At 35.5% G+C, this 19,691-nt stretch overlaps 1 protein-coding gene across 50 annotated transcripts in view; it reads right to left on the reverse strand.

The window, feature by feature from the left end:
* Positions 1-19,691, reverse strand: part of RIMS2 (regulating synaptic membrane exocytosis 2) — a 456,916-nt gene that overhangs the window by 219,354 nt on the left and 217,871 nt on the right. For 25 of the 50 annotated variants that reach the window (XM_040054866.2, XM_040054931.2, XM_040054851.2 and 22 more), the window contains one exon: positions 26-93. The exons of the other annotated variants lie outside the window; for them this stretch is intronic. In XM_040054866.2, coding sequence (XP_039910800.1) covers positions 26-93 — 68 coding nt within the window. The remainder of the gene's footprint in view (positions 1-25; positions 94-19,691) is intronic. 50 annotated transcript variants of the gene reach the window in all.

A 19,691-nucleotide genomic window follows, 5' to 3' on the forward strand; every position in this document is an offset into this window, starting at 1 on the left:
AATGGTAAGGCTCCACATGTCTCACCAAAGACATTGGGGATGCCTCACTGCTATGCCAAGACGTATGGTCCAACCAGTTGTAATCCATGTCTCCTGTGAGAATCAGACAGACAAGATAGTGCAGTAAAGGAAAGGTGAAAGAAAGGACAAAGATACAGTAAAATTGTAAAGACTTCTGATTATCCTATCTGATCCAAAACCTCTGCCAGCAGGACTTGCAAAGGGCTTCCAAGAAAAAGTTAAGACTCCAACAACAGAGTACATGGAATAAGAAAAACAGTGGGGAAGGAGCTACATTTGTGTGCGTGTATGTGTGCATAAAATTATGTACAGTGCAAAGCATTATTGCACCAGATTTATTAACTGTCCCCGTAAAGTTATTTACAGTAAACAAAATTAAAAAGAAAATAGTATTTCTATCAGAATATCCAGAAGGGAAAGCATTTGAATACAGAATGTCTTAAGGAACTTATTTCTTTCCTTTTCTAACACAAATTAGTATTTATTCTAATACATTACTAATTATTATCCTAATTACTATGTATCAATAAAATACTTAAAACAATGGCACTCTGTATTCAATTTGCAGTAGACAATGTTTTAAGGAAGATTAAACAAAAAAAAAAAAAATCTAGAAACTATATTGACAATAAAACCCCTTTTTACTTTGCTTTGTCTACTGGTTAAATATAAGGATGAATTCTAGTAAGTACAGGTAGCCCACAAATAGCAATGCTTAGCGTTTTGACAAAACATATAAATATTTCATAGTCAGAATTTAACTTCCATGGCAGACACATGGTAGAAAGAAAGGTTTGAAAAACAGTTTAAGAATATATATAAATTAATGCTGCTGGACAAAGAATTAGGGAATGACTCAAATATTTAATAAAATATTCTCTTTTATGTAGGTATTTTAAACTGAAAATTATGCCCACACATTCTGCGCTATTATGCTTCTCTCTTTTTTTTCCCCTCACCTGTTGCTAGAGGACACAAAAAGAGTGATACTCACATGGCTAAGTTCAGAGCAAAATGAAGGCGGGTTTATTTACTTGACCTCACTTACATAGATTCTGGACAATGCCTAGGGATTGGAAGATAAGGTTTCTACATCTCTGACCCTACTAGCCAGACTAGAAGTCCATCAATTTTGTCCCTCTTCAGAGAGGAATGTGAAAACAATCACTTTGTTTATGTTACAATCCGTGAGAAGACTCCACTACAAAAATGTAAACAATCAGAAGGCTGAAGAATATGGCAACACTCACCGTTGTTACTGCATGTTACATGAAAAATATTGCATGCTACATAATATTCTTATATTACTGTATGCAGGAAACAAATGCTTAGTTTTCCATCAAATTTGACCAAACTAAAGCAAACTAGTTCAGGATTTTTTCATACAGACCTCAAAAAACATTTTTCTATTTCTGTTACTTCAGATCCTGCTTTAACACAGCTCAGCCTATTCCCCTGCAACTACATCAGCAGGGTGGTGAAATTAACTAAGAAGTCTTAGCACTGTCTTAACGCTTGTCCAGAAAACTTTACAGAGAGGATGTGAAGATACAGCCCCATAAACTAAAAAATCTAATAAGGCTTTAGTAAAGTAAAATATTCTCCTTGGAGAAGCATCACAGTCTATTAACTAGTTTGAAAAAGACCTTTGAGATCATCAAGTCCAACCTAGAATATTGTATATGTACAATGAGAAACACTTTTTTTTTTACTTGATTCCACCTAAAATAGAGACTTGCTGTATGGAAAAAAAAAAAAATCAAGACTCATTTTTATTTTAAAGAAGGAAATATTCAAAATACAAAGGCTTTGTTTTCAAAAAGATACTTTGAACTTAGTCCCTTACACAATGCAGCAATCTTGTAGCACATTAAATAGGCTTTTCTTCTATAAAACTGATGATAAAATAACTTCATAAAATTATTTTGAGGTCTCAATTCACTCATGTTTTCTAAATAATAAATAGGCTGTAAATCTATTAACTATGTTTCTTAATTCTTGAAAGGAAGATAACATTTAAAAAGGGGTAATTATTACCAAAATTGCTTTGCCATGAATATTAACATCTTGCCTGTATTACAGATAAAAAGTGTGGCTATCCTGCTAAAGGCAAAAGAAACACTCTTTTGCAATCTAGTAACATTTTGCTAAAGGTACTTCTGCAATGGAATTTCCAGTGCTACTTTTGCCTCCAGACATTGCTTCAAGGAGTACAGAATGAAATCATCAGTGAGCTCATTAAGATCTAGCCCTTACTTATACATTTAGAGATATCCAGAAGATAGCAAGAGTTTCAGCCTACATATTGCCTGATTCACAAATTCCCTGGGGCCTTTAATCATTGGTCCCAGGCTCATCTGCTGGTGTAGCTGGTTCCTGCTTACTCCAAGTCCTCTTACCTATATATTACTGTATGTTGCATCCACAAACTGTCTGTGTCCAAGATTAGATTCAGTTATTTTGCAAAAAAAAAAAAAGTTACTCTTCATCAAATGATAAGCCTGGAATTAAAGCTGCACAGAGGAACACTTGCACAATTGAGCCTGTTACCAGATAAAAGCACTCCCTCTTCTTCCATTTTCCTTTCTCCTTTTCAAACACTATTGAGGTTCCTCACTCTCAGGGTCAAATCTTGGCTAGCTCCAGACCCTGGTGCATTACCCCAATAATGGACTCAAGGTAAAAGACAGAGGCACTCTTTTTCTTCCTCGGGACCACAGTCCCACAGCTTTATTGCAGAACTCACAGCCCAGGAGGAACAGAAAGAGAGGAGGCTCTTTTTGCAGGGATTTTTAAACCCGGGGGGAAAGAGGCAAGGAGAAGAACCACAACCACTGGGAAACAACTTGGGGTGGGCGTAGGGAGGGACCGACCAGGGGATACCAACACCAGAACTTAGAGGGGGTACAGAACACACCATGTGCAAAATATAATAAAACTATTTTTGCGTGCAAATATGATAAACCACCCAGTGCAATCTAATAACAAAAATGAACTAACTACTTAGTGCACTACAACAAAAGAAGATGTAGAAAAGGCTGACTTTCTTTTTATTTCAGTTGTGTCTCATAGTAAACGCTAAATAATTGGCATTTATAAAATGAAAATTAAACAAAAGTAAGCAACAACTCTATCCAAACACTGTTTTGGTTTTATCTGTGTAAAATACGTAGTTATATGTTTCCAAAAATTAACATATAAATTAGAAATTGTAAAACCATTGTAGATCTTATAGATTTTGCCCTTGACACTGCTTTAAGTGATCTAAATGACAGGCATAAATACTATGCAAGTTAATAAAAGGATGGTTGTCTGGAAGCCCTGTAGTGAATTACATCTCTGTGACAGACATGTCTGACTTAGTATACCTACAGCCTTTTGAAATACAGTGAATGGTTTGATAAAGTCACTGGACATAAAATGTCATTCCAAGTTTGATAAATATTAAAATCTTGACTAGGTAAATGATTTTTGAAATTTTGTAAAATTAAAAGTAATATATGTAAAGCACATAGGTCTTTGCCTTTAAGAAAAAAAATTAGAAGTAAATAAAAAAACAAAAAAAAAGGTAAAGAAATAAAATAAAAGTTAAACCATGACCTTTTGTAACAAAGACACTGTAGTTTTAACTCTGAGTACCAGAGAATGCACTGGCTGCTCTCTTAGAAATTTCTCTTCCATTATAGATAACACTTTATTATTGAGAATATATACATTTAGGGTATGCAGCAGAAATTACTCAGGAAAAAAAAAAAGTCACCTCATTGATAAATTACATAAATTATAACATCAAAACCATCATTAATGGAAAAAGGACCTAATATATTACTAAGGAAGATCTAATCCTAGTTTCCATCATTATAACAATATTCAGATGCCTTGTGAGTTCAGGAGTGCAGCTGGATATAGGAAAGGACATATGTGAGGTCTGCTCTTATTAATGTCAATGACTTCTTTGTGTATATGGAAAGCTTCCATGGACAAATCAGGTTGGGAGAACAACCACATCAGTAACTTAGCCTTTCTGCAGGAATGGAGTTAAGCTGAACCCTTTGTAGCCTTACTGGTATTCAGTGTGTTTTTCTTGTTTTCTCTAGACAAAACCAAACAGGCAGAGGAAAAGATTTTTTTCTTCTACTTTTGGGAACCCCCAGCAATGGGACTTTCCTGTAGCAATGGGAACTTTGAATGTCAGAATATATTTTTAAGATAATTTTGGTCAGTTTCTGTTTCCGTTATATTTTAATGTTTAATTATGCAAATTTTTGTTTCCTATAATGGCTTTCCCACACAGAAATACAATAATTGAGTATCTTTTATAAAGCATTAAGGAATTTGTATCTAACATACAAGGTCCATGTCTACTCTTTTTTGAATGTTGCTTAAGTTCATGGTCAAGTCCAAAACAATTTATCTTCCAAACAGGCTAAGAAGACATAAAGCACTCAGTGTAATTGGCTGTTATACAGAGTTGTTTGGATGCTCTAAAATGCCCGAAATCTTCACATGGGATATAATCATAACCCAGGCCCTTTCTACCTAAAGCAAGACCTCTCTAAACTGTCAACCGTTTCCCTTAGTAAACTAAAAACATAATCTTGCTTTGAACCAAATAAACCAAAAACTTTTCCTCAAATTCAAACTCACTGCCAGAAAGGACAAGTCATATGAGTTTAAATTCTTCAGGCTGAGGAAACTACTTGACTACATAGTGTATACTGAACACATACTTCTGACTATTTGATCCAATAATGGTACATATATGTCATTACTCAAAACTGCAAACAATTTAACCTTGAAATTAAGTGAGTATATTCCTCCTCCAAGCTAATTTTCAGCATAAGGGTATAGTGAGCTGAACACATTCCGTGTGTCTGTACCCCTCTCCTAACTGCACAGCTCTCAGTGCAGCCCTGTACCAGCAGGGCTCTGGAGTGAAGTAAAAAGTGAACTACAGCTGTTGAAGGACTTCCAGGTAAGCAGGTTACTTTCTGTGTTTGCAATACTATCCATCTAGACTGCTACACAGTGGGTAGCAAAGAGCAGCTTCACAGCTAGAATTGCCTGGAGGCAATGATATGAGTTCTTAAACAATTGCTTTGTCAGCTCTGGACATTTCAGGGACATTCCAGCTTTTGGTGCAGGAACAAATGTAAAGTTGCCTGTCACATAGCTGACTGTAAAGCACAGAAATTTTTTCCAAAACAGTCACTGCTGAAGCCTGAGCACTGATTACAAAAAAGAAGCACCTTCCTGCAGGGCTTACAGCAGGTTTTGAAAATTCCTACCATGCGTTTCAACATTTCTTGTTAGGAAATAATTATTCCTCTGGATTTACCAACTTTCAACATGGAAGAGCCTAAGACAATGTCTAAAGGATCTGACCCTACCAAAGCAAAAAAAGAGAAGCTGTTCTTTATGTAAAGGATATGAAATATATTTTGACTTTTAATACATGAAATACAGACAAATGCAGCAATTAGGAGAAAAATGTATAAATCTTCATTAGTGAATAGCAGAGTGCTGCATTCAGCACTCTGAAGGCAGGTGCTGAGAGAAGGCAGGTGCTGAGAGAAAAGGCTGAGGGAGGTGGGAGCAGGTAACAGTGCATATCCATGTGGCAAAAATGATGACATTGACAAGCACTGAATAGAGATGCTGCTACCAAAGAAATGTCTCTGGACCCCATGGGCCAGTCACTGAGAACTTAGAAATAGCTTGAATTTCTTTCTTTCTTTCTTTCTTTCTTGCTTTCTTGCTTTCTTGCTTTCTTGCTTTTTTTTCCCAAGGGATATTGTTCAGGGGAAAATCTTACTAAAAGATTCTACTTGAAGATCCTGGTTTACCCTCAAAAACTATGTAGCGTTGCTTTCAACTACTACAAGAACTGCTTAACAGAAAAGATACTGCTCTTGATGTAAAGGCTTACCTAATGTAAAGGTGAAAGGGTTTCAGCATGTCTGTTTCATTCCGGCTCTCTTTCTGAAACTGAGACTTAGGATCACTATTAGGATCAGATAAATGTCTTTCCTCTGAATAAATTTAAAGAAAACATATAAATACGGCAAATACACTTGGTCACAGCTCAGTGCACAATCTGGATGACCTTATACACTTAAAATTAGGTCTCTCATATGACGCCAGAAGTGTGACCCTATATGCCACACTATAACCTCCATATTATGATCCAGTACACAAACTTAATCCACAGGTAAATGAACAGGTACAGTTTAGTTATAGGAAAGAGCCAGAGATTTTATACTGTGGTCCCAGGCTACCACTGCCAGTTTGTTTCCTTACTAGGATTCAAACTTTTCAGACTTGCATATTTTTGTTATATATTCCCTACTACTTTAATAAGATCAGGGAAAAGTAGAACTAATTAAGTATAATATCCTATGGGTTTCTCTCTTGCTTGATTATCTTTAAGATTTTATCTTAGGAAGATGCTTATTTCAAATCATGCTTTTGACCCTACTTGTAGCATTTTCACTTTTTCCCTTCTTCCTTCTGTCATTACAAAATTTAGACCCTGTACCTGAAAAAGGAAGTTCTTTTCTTCCTTCCTGAAAAAGGAAGCAGAATACAAAGTGTTGGAATTCTGGAAACTGAATTTCCCAATAAACCTCACAACAAAGGAAAACAAGCATTGAAAAGTTTCAATAAGACAGTATTTTTGGACCGTGCCCAGCAGCAAGTAATCAAAAGCAATGTATCGCTCTTTTATTATTATTTTTAAAATATGCCCTTTTTCCTTTTTTTTTCCATATTCACATCCACAAAGTCTACATGCATGTTCCTGGGCTGACCTCACACATCTTCCCTGATTGTCTATTATAACCATGCATCTCTTCACTTTAGGGTTGCAACTGACAGCTTGATCGCAAGTTCTTCACCATCTCAGGCCTGGAACCAGTATCAGCAATACCAGCTTGCCTATACCTGAATGAGGGACTCATATAAAGAGGAAAACAATGCAGGGGAGAATAATCCTATTAAAGAATCTATTATCTGGCCTTTGTTTCAGCATCTTAGTGTTATGTAATACTGTGATAATGTTCTCATCAACTAAAACCAGATAGCCCATTTAGGGGTTCTCAATCAGCACAACCTTTTTAACAGACTAGTCTACTGAAAGTTAACAAGTTCTTGGATATAATGCACAGAGGAATTAACTGGTGTCTATAAGGTAAGGAAAAACTTTGTACTTCCTGAATCACTGAAATCCCAAATCAGCAAAATGAGCCATATTGGAAAACAACTGCTAAGGAAGCACAAAAATCCAACAGTTCTGTGACGTATTGGAGTTGCTACACAACTGGGAACCAAACCACACATGCACAAGAAATTCTGTCTTCAGACTTTGAAACAAGCCTGGGCAAATTCAGCTGTTTTGCTGCAACAGGAAGGCAACAGTAAAACCTGACAAGCCTGTTGGAAACAAGCCTTATAGCCTCCTGGAAATGAAGACAGTTCATAATTGGAGCACTAGGAAAAATTGTGAGAAACAGCTGCAAAGTTTAGGAAACAGGTTTGGGGTGTGCTCTCAGTATATATTTCCATTAGACTTTTCATTTACCATTTTGTATACACTCACTGAAGAAGGCTTGGTTAAATTGAAGAAATAAGTAGCTTCAGGAAAACTCTATTTAGCATTAGTAGACATGTTTTCTTATGCAATTTACTTTGTGCTGACTTACCCTGTGCTAAATTTTCCAGAGATACACACTCTTTCTACATCCTGAAGTTGTGACTGTGCCAAAATGACTGTCAGAGTAGCTCCAACAAGGCTGCCTGCCATCTCCAAGCCTCAGGGCCATAGGATTTAATGCACATGAACTGAATCTTAAGTGTGACCCTATTTCTATTTGGACAGAAATAAGCCCTCTACCTTTGAGAGGCAGTGTATAACCAGGTGCATTTTCACTCCTTTAGAACAATGGACATCTCTTGACAGGGAGCCTATAATAATATTTTCTATATGCATAGTTCCTTCCAATACTTATTAACAAAGAAAAACAAAACCAACAAAGAAAAACAAAACCAACAAAGAAAAACAAACAAAAAAGACCTCTTATATTGTGTACTTAATTACTTACTTTCAAGCTTTACTGCTTTGATGTCATCACCAATTATAGAAAATAACCATAAGCTACTTTGAATCAGTGTATCTTAATTAATAAGTAAGCTTCCAATTTGCAAAATGAAGACAACAGGAGACCAAGAAAGACAGTAAAGGAATGAATTCATCATGAGGCATGATATCAAAATTAACAAATAATGACTTGAACTTAACATGCCAGTTATACTCATGACAGAGCAGTAGTAATTTCATCAAGAGAACTATCACACATAAGTAAAGCTGAAATAGTGAAGATGTCAGGAAGGGAAGTCTTCTTATCTTAGGTTCAAAGAAACATAAATATATTTATTCATAACAGTTTCCTATCTTTTATCCCCAGTGTCATGTAGAGCTAGTCCTAATGAAAGGAGACATTACTAACATAGAGATGGCTTCTTTCATAGGTACATCATTATCTAGAATCAATTTCCATCATCATCCCAGCAGCCACCCACATATCATGACTGAGGATCAGCCAGTTGTTTCATTGATCGCAACTTTTTTTTCTCTCTCCACTACTAGTCAAGATCACTGACATCTTGCTACCAAAAAGTGATATCAAGAATTATTCATTTTGTGATTTTCAGTATAACCAATATGCAAATAGTGTATCTGCTTATCTGATTGAAAAATTCATCATCAACAACAATAATAATACATTAAAAATATAAAAAAAATTTAAATTTTTGAAGTTAAACAGTGTTATAAAATAATCAAACCAATATCTAAGTTCCTGATACTTGCTGCCTTTTTCTGTTCAGTTATTAGGTTTTGTTTGGGACAGAAAGATATCCTCACTTTTACCCTTGGACATGGCTGCTATCCTATTAGGACAGCTGAAGGGAAGGAGTAATGCAAAAAAGGTCCAGTTCATGTTTTTAAGCATAGTATTACCAATAATTTCTCACAAACTCTCAGGGGGTACAGAAGAAGATTCTAAATTCACTCTAAATGTCTTGATCACTAATGAGGAAATGCACATTTCAGAATAGAAATAAAAATAACCTTTAAAAAAATCCTTCGTATTACATATTGAACAATTAGTATTTGTATAGTAAATCATAATTCAGAAGTTAAGCTGATTTATTTTCTTGTCTGTAATTCTCAGTTTACATTGTGCAGAAAGACAGGCAAATTTTAAAATTCTATCTAACAATCAAGAGGGAAGTACAACTACTTTGGCAAATGTCACCTTTTAAACTATGTGTAACACAGAAATACAGCATTTCTTTACAAGTCATATGTTTATTTTCTTTAAACCTGACCTAACATTTCACGTGGAGTACAAACAATTTTTTGGTTGTCTAAACAAGTGTAATTTTTAACCTGCTATCTTCTCAAAACTAAACTGCAGGAGACACAACATACATTCACTTTTAAAATTATTTTCTGTAAGAAACAAGAGCTTGATAGCAGCTGTAAGTCCAAAGTATCATCCATCCCTGCCAGCACACATGCCATAAATGATCTAGAAACATGCAGAGCATCTGCTGATTCAGTTAGCTGTAGTGGAAGCACAGAAACAGTGCAAGAGGCTATTTCATCACCTTGACACTGCAATAAAAGCCTTTGTAAACTAGTAATTGGATCATTAATTATTGATCTCCCCTTTGGCAGTCATGATGAAGAAAGTAATTTGGTATATGTAAAAGCACCTATTGTTTTCAGTTTGGTTACATGTTATTTTAGTCAAATCACCTTCTTTGAAGGAAATTAATTACCTCTTTAAAGAACAGAAAACCTGAAAATAAAACTCCAGTGGGCCCCAGAAGTAAAAATCATAATCAACTGTCTTATTTAGTTCCATACCTTCTGTGCATAGGCTTGACAGTGTGATACTGTATAATGAAATTAGTTCACAGCAATGATCTGTTATACCTGGGTTGCAGCTCAAAGAACAGATTGCAAAAATAAAATACCAATGGCAGCGGTTGCTTTTTAAGACACTTTAGTACAATCAAGGTTATTTTGCTCATTTCCATACACATTACACTAAGAGGAAGGTTAGGTTGAAAAATTAAATATTCAGAATGTAAGGGTGGTAAAAGACTTAGCTTGCCATGAAGCATTAATTTAGTCCCTATACAAATGCATTTACATATAATATTTCATAATACTATGGTAAAGTCCCTCATCCCCACAACGGAACTTCTTTGCACAGAAAAAAAATTGTAACTTAAATAGGTAACTCGTCAATATCATTGTTTCTTCAGTTAATGACCCCTTTCATTAGTTACTGAACATAATCTAAATGCAGATCTAAATGCAAAATTATTTGTCTCCTGAGAGCTCTGGTGCTGTGAGAATATTCCCCAGGAGTGAAATTCAAGGAATTGTTATTTGTGAACTTCCTGCACAATGAAATCAAAAAGATGCTACAATTAACCCCTTAAAATGAGCTACTGACATACAGATGTACCATCAAACACTGAAATGTTCCAAACAATTTTCAGTGCCAAACTTGAGAAATACAGGGCTTGATTTTTCTCTGATATTTTCTAGGATTTTATTTCTGCCTTTTCCTAGCTCTATTATACCTATTCTTAGAAAATGGCAAGAATGTACACAAATCTACCCACCAAATAAGCATTAAATTTTATTATATCATTAAAACAAACAAAAAAAATAATCTTCCCAACATTTATCCAATTTATCCATTTATCCATGCTCATGTCCATGTATACAAGCTGGATGGAAACCTCCTTTGAACAGAAATTCCCTTGGAATGTTCTTCAAAGAAAACCAATATGGTTTAAAGGATGTTGTGGAAATATAACAGTAAGATTGTTAAAGTAATAAATAGAAAGATACAGATGCAATTTGCACTTTAAATTCATTTAGAATACTAATTTAAAAAGTAGATTTTTTAATTGTAATTTGCACTGTCTTAATTATTTCAGAGGAATACAGAACAATGGAAGAAGTCTCCACAGAAGAATAGTGGATGTTAGCTCTACAATTATTTCATTTCGCTAAATACATAAAAAAGCACGCTGCTCAGGGACCTTTCCACAGTCAACAAGAACTACACTCATAATTATAGCCTTCATGGTAGCTGAAGCTGTAATAAAAGTTACATAAGAGATTTAATCTCAGTCTCTTGTTTTTGTATGATCAGAATTACCCAAAAATATATCTCCTGAGGCTAAATGTTTCCAGAATGAGTTTAAGTAAAAGGTCAGTATTTTGCACTACTTTTCATGGAAAATTCCCTCACATCCTCTACTTGTTCAAGTTTAAATTTCTGGAAATTTGTGATAAAAGAAAAAAAAGTCATAATACTAAATGCTTGCAAAACCGTCAGGGAATTCTGCCTCATAAATTGGACTGGGCCCTACACTATGGAGGCTCTCATTGCACAGAGCAGTCCTTCAGGCTGTGTAACTTGTCTTGTTCACACAGTGTTTTTCAGAAGCAAACAAACTGTGCGGCAGAGGCTGGACCAGCCTCTTCTCCATGTAGAAGAGCTACATTCACGGAAAAGAAGGTGCATCGTAATTGTGATTGAGACTGTACTGCTCCAAGCACGGTCAGTAACTTATTCTTGTTACAAATGTATAAAGGACAACAAAGCAATATACTTCAAAAGGCACCAGTTGACTTCAGATAGAGTTGAGTAAGACACTTGTAGTACAGCGAGTTTCAAATCATCCTCTCCCTTGCTTCATTTGCTCATTTCCTTAGGTGAGCACCTTACTTAACAATATAATTTATCCAGATTAATTCAACTCTTCAAACCAAAGTTTTACATTTTTCTTGTGACTGTCCATTTCATTTTTGTTTTCAGATAAACTTCTAGTGAACTAACCTGCTACTGCCTAAAGAAAACTAACAGAAAATGCATCACGTTAGCTCCATAATTTGTCCAAAGACTTCTGCAGTTCACTCATGAACTACTTATTCATCTCTATGCAGTATGAAGCTGAAAGTCCTTGGTGAGGAAACACAGCAAGAAATATGAAAATGTCATGTAAACATTTTTGGTTGATTGGTGAGTTTTGGTTTTTATTTTTAATTTTAAATCAAAGATGCTGCCTCTTTTCATTATGCATTCTCTATACCTCTGTTCAGGACTCAGATGTAAAAAAAATAGGAGTAGGATCCAGCTGGCACAGGTGTCAACACAATGACCTTAACAGATATGGACAGCTAATTTGTAAACAACAAAAGGATTATTCCCCTGATGTAAATCTGGCAGTGAACTCTTGGAAATGCCTCCACTAGTCCCTTGGAAGACTACTCAGCAAATTTTTCTCAGACTCCCCAAAACACACTTCTTTTCTGCCTCTATCTGCTCAGCACAGACAAAATAGCACAGAGCATCTTTACTGTACTGTAAGAACTGCGGTCTTATCAGAGTGAAGGTTTTATAAAAATGTGGAGCATGAATAAGCTATAATAAATTTATTATGATTAGACTATTGAATTACCTGAATCTGCCATTTTTTAAAAGTCTGTGAAAATATTTTACTTATTTTACAATTATTAGAAATAATTTTACCATCTTTTTTTTTTCTGTTGCTACTTATTATCATGCAAGTAATTTTGACCTATTCATATCTATCAAAAAGAAGATAAAATTGGATTCAAATGAAATTTTGATTGGTAATACTGAAAATATACAAATAATGATGTTTTAACGTTTATTATTTCACATTTTATAATGGACTATGATTTGTAATTCCCTTCCTAGAATTTGTTTGAATAAGGAGATACTACAGGACTTTGTAAATGTGGAATTGGTTGTGCTCACAGCTATACACTGTACACAACACAAGCAGTTAATGACTTTTTAGGGTGACATTGTTGTTCCTGCTTTCCTTTATTTTTTCTAGATCATCCTCTGTCAAATCCCATAAAGAACTGGAAAGTATGATATGCTTTGGGAATAACAACTTTGGCAAACTACACATCTCAGTGAAAACAGTTACAGATTTTAACTGCTTCTCTGCCACAATTCAGCATCTTTTCTTTTTCCTTCTTATTTCAAATGAGATCTTATTAAAAAAAAAAAAAAAAAAAAGTTTGTACATTTCATAGAATCATAGAATGATTTGGATGGGAAGATCCTCTAGTTCCAACGTTCAATTTCATAAATTACTATGTTATTAAGACATTAAGACGTTTACTGTAACTTTCTTCTTTGGTTGTTTTTACAACATCCTTTCTTTTATAAGCAAAACATAATAAGGAATTTGTTTTATTTCTTGAAGTAAAGTCAGAAGCAACAAAATTTCCTAATAAAAAAATACATTATTTCCTAGCCTTCATATATTTCCAAGTATAAAAGTGTTCCAATGGGGGAAAACTAATACTTCACTGCACTTTGTCTTTAATTTCAGGTACTGCACACCCCAAGAACCTAGTTGGAGATTGCCTGTTCCTAGGGAGCATGGAAGTTCAATAGGATCCTTTGAAGCCTGTAACTTAAGTGTCCCTTACAACCATAAAATATTTAATACTTATTTCTAAAAGCTCTGTCACATGCAATCAACATCCTGTAATCAGACATGGGAGTTAAATAAATAGGTGAGCGCAATCCTAGAGCAAGACAACTTTGTATACAGTTTTACTCAGCTACTTGTCTCAACTTGTATCAAACCATTAAAAAGTTCCTGAGCCAGTACAATGCCATAGTCTTCTCACAGGCAGCTGCTGCTTTCATATTTCATTCTTAGTGTCCCTGAACACGACAAGGAAGCATTCCAAGTGACACCTTGGAGCAAGCCATAGCTTGTGAGCTACCAATCCACAGTGTAACAGAAGACCAACGTGACTGCTGACCTCATCTTGACAGCTTGGGTACACTGAGGAATAGGAGCTATATCATCTGAGACAGGCAAAATAAAATTGTTGACTCTGCAAGATTCATGTACTTTTTAGCTTCTGTGGAAGCTGTCTACTCCAGCAAAAACCACTTCAGAACAGTTGTGTAACCAGCAAACCAGGTATGGTGGATGTCAAGACCGCAATTCTTTCCCTAGTTTAAAGGCACCCATCAGAATTAGCAGGCAGACAGCATGAGAAAGTACGGGTGTGGGTTGTTCTTCCTCAAACACTGTCTAACAAAGGCAGACATTCCACACTGGAGACTTCAGGCCCTGCTCCCAGCTCCAGTCTCGAACAATGCCTTGGTTACTTAATCTGCTAGAAGAGATTTGTCATAAAAAGAGCAGATTCAGGAAAGCTTTGAACACAGAAAAAGGTTATGAAGTCAATGCACAGGAATGAACAAATGCTAATAGAGGAGAGTGAAATACATATCACAGGTTAAGAATTTAGAGATTTTGACTTTTGCAAATTTCACAAGACCCAGAAGAAGGAAGAAGACTGTCACACAGAAAGTTGAAGAAGCATTCCCGGCAGTTAGAGGAAAGTAAATAGAATGCAAGAAAAGATTTGATCTTTTGCTTTGTTTAAATGCTTTGTGCCTGAACAGAACCCAGATTTTAGCAAGTGACCCTAACTGAAATCTAATCATTATAAAAATAGTTAGCTGAAATGTGGATCTTCAGTTCTTTACAAAAGAGTAATGAGCAAAGTACTCAAAATACAAGGGATCTGAATGCTAAGCTTTGTTCTGACAGTGATCCATTGATTTCCAGTCCATAAAACCAAGATAATAAAGCTTTCTTCCACTTACAGAGATAAAGGAATGAATGTGAGCCATTCAAACACTGAGTGTTCTGCAAAGGACCGTTAAAAAATTGGAGACTTAAAATAATCCAGCCTCTTTTAATAAGAATTAAAAGAACAAATATGTCTCATTTCTCCAGATGCCACCCATTTCCTACAGTGAAAAAGACAGATGCTGAAAAAGGACCATGGGGTAAAAAGAGATTGGTACAAATCAAATATTTTGGGAAGCAAAGTATATCTGACCATGCAATCTAGTTACCCAAATTTTTTAATTCATACATTATTCTGAAACACAACAATGTTGTTCAAGGGAAGAAGTAATGAGAGATGGGCTCTGATTCTGTGCACAGAGGAGAAAATACCTTCTCAAAGATGAATGCCCAGAGTTTAGATTCAATTGGCTGATATGCAGAATCTTATTTTGGCACATTGTGAATTTCGTTTTCAAGAGTAGCTTTAATTTTTTGCACCAGTAACTTTTTGTAAAAGCCTTTCTTTACAGTTCTTGTTTGCTTTTGAGTTAAATCACATTCTGGTATGATAATTTGGAAAAGAGAAAGAAATTATATTAAAAATTCACCTGGTTCAGCTATTTCACATAAATCTAATGTAAATTTAATTAGTCTATGTGTAAATAAAATGAAAGAATAAATAAATAAATAAATGTGATCACAACTATGATGCTTGGGAGTATACACATGTACTTTTTTACTCAATTCAGATATTGTTAATTTCAATATTAAAAAACCAAACCACATTAATTATACCTTAGCAATTATTATGTTGTATTTACCAACATCAAAATACTGTTCTCAGTCCATATTTGACAACACCCAGAATTTTGTCAGGTTGCACTCCAAATACAGATGTGAGAAAGAACTTGATCTGCATTTCTCGCATTGTATTTATGGAGGAGTTTATTTCTTCTGCTTAGGAAAATATTGGGCTTTTTTTAATATAGATATAGCCCTTTTAATAAGTGTTGATGGAGATTTTTTTGTTGTTGTTTGCTTCCTGCTAAAATTACAGAAATGAGGATCATTGAAACAGAAGTATGCCCATTATTCACACTACATTAAATACACTGAACATATTCATGGACACACTTTAATTTTAAAAATTGAGAGGAAAAATGTGTTCTTTCATATACAAAATTCTCATTTTTTAATTTATAAAATACAGTAAGAATTGTAATACATCACTTTCCTCTGTCAAGACCAATCATTTTTGCAGCTTGAAACAATTTGCCTTTGGTGACTAGGGTCACATGAGGTATACTATGCCGGAACATGCATTGTTGCAAAAGCCTAGTGTGAAAATTAGCAAATTTTTAGTCTTTCTGTAAGCAGCTAATGCTGTATTTAATGGAATTGTTCCAGAACTTTACCATGAAAAAGATCTGCTTGTAGCAAAACAATACACATTTTTCAGATGTTGAATACTGCTTTGTTAATCAGTTCTACATCAACTGTTTTCATTATTTAGCCCTTCTGCACACAATGCACATAAATCCCCAGCCTCTTTCTCATTAGAACTTTCTCCAAAATCTGCACTATATTGTGCACACTCTGGAGAACACAATGCACTTGATAAAGAAAAATGATAGTATTATATCTGTTTCAACATTATTATAAACAAACACAAACATTATCATACTGTTTCAATGCTTATTCCTAGCAATTTATTTCCTATTATTTCATATTACCATATTGTTTCATATTGTTTGCTGCTGATACAATGGAGTAAGTTAGAGATATAAAAAAGTTCACTAGATTTCTAGCTTTGAGTATGCATTAACATCATACAAAAGATAACCATAATCTGTAAAAATGCCTCCAAAGGAAATAGAAAAATTCTCAGCTGACTTCTGAATTCATGACTTGCATATTTTGCCCTTTGCTCTGCCTTGCTCATTATTCATGACCCAGGATAACAGATACCAGGACACATTAACATTTCAAATTGAAAAGAAAATTCAATTGTTGTAATAGTTAAAAAATAATGCTTTCCGATGCTTCTCAACTACAGGCAAAAAGTATCTTTGTGTGCATATTAAAATCTTCCCCTAAAGTAAGTTCCATACTTTAATGAAGAGCTTTCAATATGCCAACATTAAGTATCACATTCACTTGCCATGCTGGATTTCCACTATCCATTGCTGGTACTTTTCAGCCATTTTCTTTGCAGCATTGTAAGTGCCTGAATAGGATGCTGGGTAAAAGACATCTAGCGTCTAATTTCTTAGGAGCTGGCATAAGTGGAAACTCATATAACTCATGTAACTTTCAAAACAAGAACTTCAGAAAGTCACCTTTGCCCAGACAAAAAGCAAAAGTTGCCAATGAACATCATAAATAGAACTAAAATTTCTAGTCATTGCTCAGCTGAAAGGAACTATAAAAACATGGAGCTCCAAACAGAAGTCTCGGTGATTTCTGGATGAAATGTGCCCATACTGCAAGTTTAAAAGGCTGTATGTGGCACTGTTTCCACAGAAAAATCAGCCTGTACCTCAAGTGCCTCTTCAAGCTTGTGCAACTCCAACTGGAACTTGCTTTGCAAGCAGAACTTTTCTGAAGTTTGGAACTGAGAAATAAACCATCTTCTTTTCCCAGATCTCTGGGGTATTTACAAGAAGCACAGCTAAAGATTAGGGGAGTGAAGAGATTGGACAGGGATGGCAGCTCTTTTCACTGAGACACCAATTATAAGTCATCTTTCAGAGGAAATAAAACACTTCTGGCTGTGGCTAAAGAAGGAATAATACAACTAATATTAAACAACTATATTGTGCTAAGAATACAATTTCATAAGATTCATGAACACTTTGCTTTTCTGAGCTTCTACATTGAATGGGAAAGTAACTTCATAGTTTATTTGTTCCCCATGTTTTAATTTACTTATAAATTTGCATATAAATCAAATAATAATAGGACTCACCACTAAGAGTAACATAATGAGTTATATATGAAAACAATTTTTGTTATAAATCATGACAGTCACAAAAAAAATTAATAAGAAATGGCAAACTTTGGTTGTGCTAAGTTCTCTGCTTTGTCTCTACCTTCTATTTCTTCAGTTGTGAGTTCTGTGTAACAATGTAGAGATGTAAGCAAAACAAGTAAAATGTATGGCAAGCTTAGATTATTGCATAGTATACAATCTGCATTTTTTTCTAGTGACTTGACTGTTTAGGAAACATTTCTAAAACCTTGGATTTTTCTGGATGCTCGTGAATTTACTGATGACAGTAATTTTTTTTTCTTTTGAAATAATAAAAAAATATTCATATTGCAATGAGGGCCTTAACAGATAAATCTCTCTGGTATAATAGACTCATGTCATATAGTAAAAAAAATTGTTTTAAAATCCTGGTAGCATGCAACATGGATTTACAGCATCACCAGGGCCACTGTCACATACTTGCTTATTTTCTTCATCAACCCGTATAGCAAATTTCTCCCTTTAATCTCAGAGTACTTTAAAAATAGAAACCTAAAGATTGATAGAATAGTTTGGATTGTAAGGGATCTTTAAAACTCCTATTCTAACCCCACTGCACTGGGCAAGGATATTTTCTACTGTGCCAGGTTGCTCAGAGCCCCAGCCCACTGGACCTTGAAAGTTTCCAGGGATCCCCACTCACCTCTACCACATCTCTGGGCATCCTGTGCTAGTATTTTACCACCCTCTTTTTAAAACCTGTCTTCCTCATATCTAGTTTAAAACTATCCTCTTCTCCTTTAAAATCATTCCTCCTTGTTCTATCACTAAATGCCCTTGTAAGAAAATCCATCTCCATCTTTCCTGTAGGCCCCTTTTAGGTTCTGGAAACTGCTCTAAGGTCTCCCCAGAGCTTTCTCTACTCCAGGCTGAGCAGCCCCAATTCTCTCAGCCTCTCTCCGCAAGAGAAGTGCTTCAGTTCTCTGATCGTCTTTGTGGCCTCCTCTGAACTTTCTCCAACGGGTCCACATCCTTCTTACTTTGGGATGCCCAGACCTGGATGCAGCACTGCAGGTGGGGTCTTAGCAGAGCAGAGCAGAGGGGCAGAATCCCCTCCCTGGCCCTGCTGCCCATGCTGCTTTTGATGCAGCCAGCACATATTTGGCTTTCTGGGTGTGAGGGCTTGTGGCTGGATCATATCCATCCTCTCACCCACCAGCACCTCCAAGTCCTTCTGGGCAGGTCTGCTCTAAATCTGTTCATCCCAAGCCTGGATTGATCCAGGCGCAGCACCAGGACTTGTCTTGGTCAAACTTCAGGATGTTCCTTCCTATGGACCTCTTCTTGAGCTTGTCCAGGTCCGTCTGCGTGGCATCCCATCCTTCAAGTGTTCCAACAACACCACTCAGCTTGTTGCTGTCTGCAGACTTGTGAGAGTACACTGGATCCCACATCTCATTCACAAACCATTTCAAATTAGAAAGATTAGGTAAGGAAGAACAAAAGAGTGGAAATTTGTATAGATTTACTTAAGAGTATAGAATCTAACAGTCTTGAAGGGAAATAAACTCCAAACTTTGCTTCATGAATACTCTCAAAATGTATCATTCAGAAGTCAAAAAGAAAGAAGAAAGGAAGTGAAGTATGCATTTACTTTCTTTGTATGCAGAACTGCTTATTTGTATCTCTTTTTCAATTGCTGAGCAGGCAGTGGGATTATTTTGATCTGATACACACGCGTGAAAGGATAAATTTTCAGAGTAGAAAATACGCCTCATCTCCACTACAATTCGCTTTCTCTTCCAAAACTTGTGTCATCTCATCCTGTTTGTTGACCAAACCATCATTGAACTTCAGGAACAGAACAGCTGTTTCAAGAAGCTGAAATTGCAATAAAAGATACAAAGTTCCAGAGACAGATCATTTGAATTATCTTTTACAAGGGCGGTGCAGTGAGCAGCCATGA

The sequence above is a fragment of the Hirundo rustica genome, chromosome 1 (genome assembly GCF_015227805.2).
Source record: "Hirundo rustica isolate bHirRus1 chromosome 1, bHirRus1.pri.v3, whole genome shotgun sequence".
NCBI lineage: Eukaryota > Metazoa > Chordata > Aves > Passeriformes > Hirundinidae > Hirundo > Hirundo rustica.